The sequence below is a fragment of the Sinocyclocheilus rhinocerous genome, unplaced genomic scaffold (assembly GCF_001515625.1).
Source record: "Sinocyclocheilus rhinocerous isolate Xijiao unplaced genomic scaffold, SAMN03320098_v1.1 scaffold268, whole genome shotgun sequence".
Classification (NCBI taxonomy): domain Eukaryota; kingdom Metazoa; phylum Chordata; class Actinopteri; order Cypriniformes; family Cyprinidae; genus Sinocyclocheilus; species Sinocyclocheilus rhinocerous.
This window is the reverse complement of record NW_015650002.1, coordinates 161617-170180: the sequence shown is the minus strand read 5'-3', so window position 1 is coordinate 170180 and position 8564 is coordinate 161617. Positions and strand designations below refer to the sequence as shown.

The following is an 8564-nucleotide window of genomic DNA, read 5'->3' as shown; positions in this document are numbered from 1 at the left end:
ATGCACATTATGTCAGCATAAGCTCTAATACTGGGACCAAAGACGGCAGGAGATACTGCAGCTTTATCCACAGCTCATTGCGTCCCTCTTGTGGTCAATATGCGACATGATCGAAAGAATGATATTCAAGGCTCAGTTGGTAAGAATGTTGATGGCTATGCAAATCAATTCATTAGATAATTCTGCCCTGACAAGGCAAATTGATATAGCGTATCTATATAGCATAGATATAGCATATGACAGCTTTGTAGAAAATTATATGATAGAAAATATATTTTACATTTTAATATTTTTAACAGTTTTATGACAAGGTTTTTTTTTTTTTAAATTAATTTCCCCCCAGCAAGGCTTAAGTTGTAACAGCCTATGTAAATAAACAAATGTATTTATTTAAAATGTATTTAATTTACTCGTTTATTTAAAAGTTTTTGACTTCCATCCATCCATCCATATTCCAAACTGCTTATTCTATGAAGGATCACAGTTTTTGGCTGAAATAAATACATAAATAATAGAAATAAATGGATTAAATTCGTAACAATAATACATACATTTTTAAAGAAATTATTACTTTTATTTAGCATATTTTTAAAGAAATTCTTACTTTTATTTAAATGGACCAAAAGTGGCAGTAAAGACATTTATAATGTTACAAAATATTTATTTTTCAAATAAATACTGTTCCTTTGAACTTTCTCTTCATCAAAGAATCCTGATGCATTAAGGTTTCCAAAAAATATTAAGCAGCACAACTGTTTTCAACATTGATAATATAATATAATAATAATATTTCTCGAGCACCAAATCCGCATCATGATTTGTCAAGGATACCGAAGACTGGAGTAATGACTGTTGAAAATTCATTTTTGCCATCAGGAATAAATTACACTTGAAAATATATTAAAATAGAAAACAGTTGTTTTAAATTATAATAATAGTTCACAATATTATTGTTTTTATTGCATTTTTAATCAGACAATTACAGCCTTGGTGAGCATAAGAAACTTCTTTCTGCTTTCAAAAACATTACAAATCTTACCGACCCCAAACTTTTGAACAGTAGTAGGCTACACTTACGCATAAAGAATCCAAACAGACATCACCAAACGAATAATCAATGAAGTATTATTAATCAGATATTTAGTAGCCTAATATTTAGATGTGATCCTATGCAGCATTCTTTCGAGAAATTTTTGGAAGTACTAAAAACGTCTGTCTAGTAGCCTATGATTTATTTCAGACAATATACAATCTTCAGCAATCGCTCAAAGATGTGATTACCAAGGCAACCGAAGTGCGTTTCAGACCTTATCCTCTGCATAGTAACCCCTCCCCTTTCACGAGCAGCAGCCAATAGTGACAGCGCGGGGGCGTGGTCAGAATCTGCCCGTCAACTTCCAAGTGCGTCCAGCCGTGCGCTACGATACAATATCAGACAGGCCCGTGAGTCGCGCGTCTACATCAACAGAGGCTTCGCGTAAACTGTATAGAGAGAATATCAGATGCAATTTGATAGTAGGTCACAAAACCCCTTCAAGCAATAAGGATCTTGTGATTCTTGTCCAAAATACACAATCATAAAAACACGCCCATTTCTCTGGCTGTCTGGAGACGTGGCGCAGGTGAGTGACACTTTTTCCATAGTATTGACAGCGCGTGATGCTGCTGCACCATAATTTAGTGGCAAATACAATTTAAAATGGCATCATCTCTTGATTATGTTTTGCATGACGTCTAGAGGAGTTTTCCCTCTGTTATCCAAGTTTTCATCTTATAGCTTGTTATTATTATCACGAGGTTAGTGGCTCTAGACCTCTAAATATGATGTGTTTGTGCCAGCTAAGAGGGAGTTTAAGCTTGATAATCATCATGCAGTCATGTAACCGATTGTTTTTACAGTGGGTGATGTTGTGCTTTCTTAAGGCTGGCAAAGACCACATGAAACTTAAACACAGGAGACTGAAGGTCTTTATCTGCATAATGTGTTTACTAAAGGCATCACGTGACTATTCAAACCACAACGTGAAGACTTACTGCAAATTTGACCCATTGTACATTCATGCAGCTTCTTCACTGCCAATATTAAAATCACGTTCTATGTTAAATAATATTGCAAATATAGAATGAAAATATTGTGTATTGTTCATTATTTAATGTCTGTGTAGCATCTCCACTTTTTATTTTTTTAAATAAAACAAATAGTTTCACGCACCTGCCTGTTTTTAGTTTATAACTATTTTGTACTTATGTGTCTCACTGAACATATGGTCTATATCAAGAACATATCTGTGTCAAAATGATCTATTTTAAGTGAAAAAAGCAAATCTACTATCACTATTTTATAATTCATTAAATCTGTAATTTGCATAAGAGGTGGAGTCTTGTACATCCCTTAAAGGTTTTCCAGTTTTCTCTTTCTTTCTTCACCCCGTCTCGCAGGTAATGGAGGGTATGCCGTTGAGCATGGGCGGCTTGCGGACGCTGCCGTGGTATGTGGCAGGCTCTCAGGTGCTGGGGGTGGCATGTGTGGTGATCACAGGTGTGTGGATGGGGCATTACCGTGGAGGCTACGCCTGGGACGGCTCAGCACAAGAGTTTAACGTCCACCCTCTCTGTATGGTCCTCGGCCTGGTCTTCCTCTATGGTGATGGTAAGAATTAAAATTTTAGATAAAATGTGTTTTTTTTATCCTTATTTACCTGAAGTTTGCAAAGAGAAAATAATAGAAGCATTGCCGTTCAGGAAATAGTCAGGGATAGATAGTTTTGACTTGGGGTCGACCGATTATAGGCCTGGCCGATTATCGGCGCTGATATTAAGCATTTTATGGTTATCGGTATAAGTCATTTTCAAAACCAATTTGCCAATAAAATAATTTAAAAGCATTTAAAGAAAGTTTTTGTCAGAGCCCTTGTTATTCTTAATTTTGACATTAATTATCATTTATACACCAGACATATATATTGGTTCAAAATATCGGTTATCGGTCTACTTGATCTGTAATACTCATATCGGCCCTGAAAAACATCGGTCGACCCCTAGTTTTGACACCCAAGGCTACTTGGGCTACTTTTTTTTCTGGGCTTTTAGGGTTACAGCTCTGGGCCCCGTTGCATGAAAGTTCTTAAGTAATTTGACTTAGGGGTATCCCTGAGGGGGAAAAAATCCCAAAGGTAAGGGATTTCTTTAGGAGCGTTGCAACAAACGTCTTAACTGTCAAACTTACCTAAGTGTTTATACTAAGCGTTTCACGGTAGTTTCTGGCAACATACGGCAATGGGCGCCGCGGTTACTATAGTTACTACATCTCACAATAAACAGATATGTATACATATCTATGACAATAAACAGAACATAATGAAATACAAACCTAACCAACTAAAACACAGACAAACATTAAATAAACATGAGCGCTGCCTGTTTCTGCTTTGTGTACAGTCGTTACCGAGGAAACTTCTTTGTTTCTGCAGTGAAAGCGCCTCCTGCTGACCAATGACGGAAAATTTCCCAAATGTGAAAATTAACTCATGTTTTGCTGCAAACAAGCAGAGTTGTAAATGTGAACAGTTGGATCGACAAGATAATGCATTATAAAAATCTAAACAATTAAGACAAATTATAATTATATTGTTATTTAATTAATGTAATAGGCCTAATTGATTAATAATAATTGTTTAAATTGATATCATAATTGATACAACTCGTCCATTTACTTTTTTATATATATATAAAACTTTTTGTTTTGTGAAAACCTGAAAGTCATACTTTTTACAGTCATTTTACAGTTTAATATGCTTAAACCCAATTGAGCATCTCTGGAGAGACCTAAAAATGGCTGTCCACCAACGTTTACCATCCCACCTGACAGAACTGGAGAGGATCTGCAAGGAGGAATGGCGGAGGATCCCCAAATCCAGGTGTGAATAACTTGTTGCATCTTTCCCAAAAAGACTCATGGCTGTATTAGATCAAATGGGTGCTTCTACTAAATACTGAGCATTTTTCAGTTTTTCTTTTTTAATAAATTTGCAAAAATGTCAACAATTCTGTGTTTTTCTGTCAATATGGGGTGCTGTGTGTACATTAATGAGGAAAAAAAATTAACTTAAATGATTTTAGCAAATGGCTGCAATATAACAAAGAGTGAAAAATTTAAGGGGGTCTGAATACTTTCCGTACCCACTGTATACAGTATATGGTTGATAGTATTTTAGATAGTGTAAAAGTAAAAATAATTCAATATGAAATCAAAATATACTATATTTGATTTTGTAATATTATTATTGTTGTTTATGATTCGTCATTCCAGGTTATTCTAAAGATAAAAACAAGTGTGACTTGTAATGTTTCATTAAAAAAAAAATAGCTGGAATATAGAGACTCAATGTAATGGTCTAATAAGACATCTGTGTGTCTTCTATCTCTCAGCCTTTAGGGTGTGTGTATGTGACTCTTTGCTTTCAATAAAACACACACAATACTGAACAGAAAGGGCCAGCTAATGCTATTAGAGCTCATATCGGATTTGCTTCCTGATTTTTGTGTATAAATGAATCAATATTGGCTAGGATACTTCATGGTTGGTTTTCAAACAGAGATCAAGCCCTGCTGAGAGTCGGTATTGCGTGCTTTTCTCTATTAATCAGTAACTGCTATAGTTAAGGTTTCAGGAAAGAAAATGGTAAGAGAGATATTATTCAAGCATAATCACAGTCAATTCATGGTTCTTCCATCTGGACACTTAAAACACTCAACAGAGACAGATACTAATTGAGCTAATATCTTTAGCAGTGGTCGTCTGATTCAAAGCCCTTGTCATGGCAATTCAATCTGGACATTATACCTGAAAGGTCATTGGCCTATTAGAGGTTTAGCTGTCCCAAAAAGCACCAGTAAAAGCAGCCCAGAGGGAATCAGTCTGCTTGTAGAAAGGCCAAAAAGACACATGGTAATACACCCTTAGCCTGTTGTTCGTCAGGTTACTGCATCTGTAGAATTTCAAACCTGACACAGGCTGTTTTTGGTCCTGTACCTTTAAGAATTTTAAATGTGTTCTGTTACTTTATACTTGTAATGCTTATGCTTTCATGATTGGCTAATCTTTTTACATGTGAAAATATGACTTTTTTTTTTTTCTTGTTCTTTCTCTACCGCAGCTGTTCTGGTTTATCGTGTCTTTAGAAACGAGACTAAGCGTTCAATGAAAATTCTCCACGCTCTGCTGCATATGATGGCCCTTATCATCAGTATTGTGGGTAAGTTCAGCATGTGTTTGCTAACAGGTTAGAAGAAAAACACTGCTCGGCAGTAAATTACGTTTGGCTGCACTGTTTTGTTGGGTATTTGTTCAGCGACACAGATTTTAGCTGTAATTCACAACTGCTGCGGTCACAATCATTTCCCATGTCTAATAATGTGCCATTTGAACCGTTAAATAAGGGGAAAACTAAAAATTCCCTCACATAAACACGTTCACAAGGCACAGGATAACTAGATTTGCATTTTCAGAAGTCAACACCAATACTTACAGTCAATACTTTGCTGCATTCAGCAGTTTGGGGTCAGCAAGATTAAATTTTTTTTAAGTAAAATAAATAAATACTATTTTTTAACTCTATTCATTCAAGAACCCTATTAGGCCACACAACTGTTTTCAACATTGATAATAATAAGAAATGTATATTGAGCAGCAAATCAGCATATTAGAATGATTTCTGAAGGATCATGTGACACTGAAGACTGGAGTAATGATGCTGAAAATTCAGCTTTGCCGTCATAGGAATAAATTACATTTTAAAATATATTAAAATCTAAAACAGCTATTTTAAATTATAATAATATATTTAAATATATATCTATGTATACTGTATAATATCTCTTTCTTTCTCTCTTCTTAGGTCTGGTTGCCGTATTTGACTTCCATTCGTCAGCTAAGATCTCTCATATGTATTCTCTGCACAGCTGGTGTGGCATGCTCACTTTTGTGCTGTTTTTCATACAGGTAATATGCATTCATTTCATTTTGACCAGCATTAGCATTAAACATTTTCCTTCTTCCTTATTTGAACAACTGAGTGTATGTGGTTTGGAAACTCTGCATTAGCAAACCCCCTTGTGGTCACATCCATTACACTGCTAACATGTGATTTCAAATATCAACATTGGCTACCAGAAATCGCTTACTCTGCCTTTAACATCAGCACATTGCCATCAGTGTTTGCATTAGTTTTTATTGACAATGGAAAACCAGCCTTGAAACCTGCTAGTCCACTTCATACTCTACATACAGCTAAAAATAGGAATATTTTATTATATTTAAATATAAAATTGTTATAATCATTTAAAAAAATACTAAAAAGTTTTTTCTTTATATATAGTTTTTTTTAAATATTATTATTTTATTTTTTTTAAAGGTGACATATCATGAAAATCTAACTTTTCCAGATTTTAAGTGCTATAATCAGGTGCCCGGTGCATCTACCAACCAAGGAAACGTGAAAAAGATTAACCCATTAACTTTGTTTTGGTAAGCCTTTTTCTGCAAGCATCTGAAAAAATGAGTGCGTCAGATTTCGCTCCCCTAGTGACGTTGCAAAGGGATCTCATTATAATATTACCGCCCCTTAATCTGTAAGTTTACACCCACGGCGCCGCCATTTTGATTTAGCAAGCAACAACGTTACAGTTCTAACGACAGGCCCGAAAAACAGCGCGTTTCTGCTTCCACTCAAAATAGGCATTTTCAAAATGTAATAATAAATGATCTGTGGAGTATTTTGAGCTGAAACTTCACAGACACATTCTGGGGACACCAGAGACTTCTATTACATATTGTAAAAAGGGGCATAATATGTCTCCTTTAAAATAGATTATTACTTGTTTATATACTTTTTTTTTCATAATTTGAGAAGACCTGATCTTAAAACATTTTGAAGAGGCCAGCAGAATACATCGCGTCAAGTGGTCTTTGGAGTGACTGCTTCTCCTCTAATTTCCTCCAGTGGTTACTGGGACTGGGATTTTTCCTTTTCCCATGGGTCTCTGCTCAGTTGAGGAGCTGGTATCTCCCGCTGCACGTCTTCTTTGGCCTGTTGCTGCTGACCATGTCTGTGGGATCCTGTCTGCTGGGAATCACAGAGAAACTGCTCTTCAGTATAATGTGAGTGTCAGTGAATGCATCTGAAATATATGAAAAATAACAACTGATGTCACTAAGCTGAGGTAAAAATTATGAACAGAGGAAAGGAATGAGTCACCATGTGAATGAGTCACAGCGGAAAGAGACTTTCAATGAATATCAATGATATTTGGCTTCTTTTCACCATCTCACCATTTGGCATCAAATGCTGTGTTTTATTATTATTAGTAGTAAATACTTTATTAATCCTTCTCAGGAAATTATATTGTTACAGCAGCAACCACAATTCAATCCTTGCACACAGACATATCTACCTATCTAATCACCTAAAAGGGAATCTTACAAACAAATTCAAGATAATATTCCTTATATGCTCATTTACTGCAGAAATCATGAATACTTAAAGGATTTAATGTAATGCACTTATGATTATTAACTTTATTAATCCATAAATAAACAGTCTTCTCGCATCTGAAAAAGAAAAAAAAAAAATGTCCCACAGACTGACATAACTAGCAAATCTTTATTAAATTACAGTGTTTTGGTCAAAGTGGATCTGAAGCTTGTGTTATTTAAGATGTGCAAGCTACTACAGTGTTTTTCTGTTCATCTAACAATGACAATTTTATGGTACATTTCTTGTTCTTAGGGAAACTTACTCCAGGTTTACTGGTGAGGGGGTCCTGGCGAACACTTTAGGCTTGTTGCTGGTGTGCTTTGGGGTCATGGTGGGTTACGTGGTGACGAGAGAAGATTTTAGGCGACCGCCGAATCCCGAGGAGGCGGCTCTATCCGTGCACTTTAAGACCCTGTCGGAAGGAGAAATCCCCAGTTCTCCTTAATGTCTTAATACTCTCCAAAAACTGCCTTTCTGCCTTCCTACTCGTGTCCTAGCAAACCTGTCAGCCAGTTTCTCCCTTTGCAGTCTCCCCCATCCTTAACATTTAAGTTACTCAGCAACAGACACCAAGAAGTTATGACAGGATTAAATTGTAGGCTACAGAATTTTTTTAAATTGTTATTATTGGAGTAATTAAATGTTATATATATATATATACAGTGGGTACGGAAAGTATTCAGACCCCCTTAAATTTTTCACTCTTTGTTATATTGCAGCCATTTGCTAAAATCATTTAAGTTAATTTTTTTCCCCTCATTAATGTACACACAGCACCCCATATTGACAGAAAAACACAGAATTGTTGACATCTTTGCAGATTTATTAAAAAAGAAAAACTGAAATATCACATGGTCTTAAGTATTCAGACCCTTTGCTGTGACTCTCATATATTTAACTCAGGTGCTGTCCATTTGTTCTGATCATCCTTGAGATGGTTCTACACCTTCATTTGAGTCCAGCTGTGTTTGATTATACTGATTGGACTTGATTAGGAAAGCCACACACCTGTCTATATAAGACCTTACA

At 35.6% G+C, this 8564-nt stretch overlaps 1 protein-coding gene across 1 annotated transcript; it reads left to right on the top strand.

Annotated features, from left to right (window-relative positions):
- The first annotated feature begins 1444 nt into the window (after positions 1-1444).
- Positions 1445-8132, top strand: LOC107711283 (cytochrome b561-like). The gene is made up of 6 exons (XM_016516254.1): positions 1445-1622; positions 2440-2650; positions 5157-5255; positions 5898-6001; positions 7002-7159; positions 7788-8132. Exons 2-6 carry the CDS (start codon positions 2443-2445, stop codon positions 7978-7980), a joined length of 762 nt encoding a protein of 253 aa, XP_016371740.1. The 5' UTR covers positions 1445-1622; positions 2440-2442; the 3' UTR covers positions 7981-8132.
- Positions 8133-8564: the final 432 nt, after the last annotated feature.

Coding starts and splice junctions, on each gene's coding strand:
- LOC107711283 (XM_016516254.1), top strand. CDS start 2,443: ATGGAGGGTATGCCGTTGAGCATGGGCGGCTTGCGGACGCTGCCGTGG. Junction 5,256..5,897: donor CCTTATCATCAGTATTGTGG/GTAAGTTCAGCA, acceptor CTCTCTTCTTAG/GTCTGGTTGCCGTATTTGAC. Junction 7,160..7,787: donor AAACTGCTCTTCAGTATAAT/GTGAGTGTCAGT, acceptor TCTTGTTCTTAG/GGAAACTTACTCCAGGTTTA.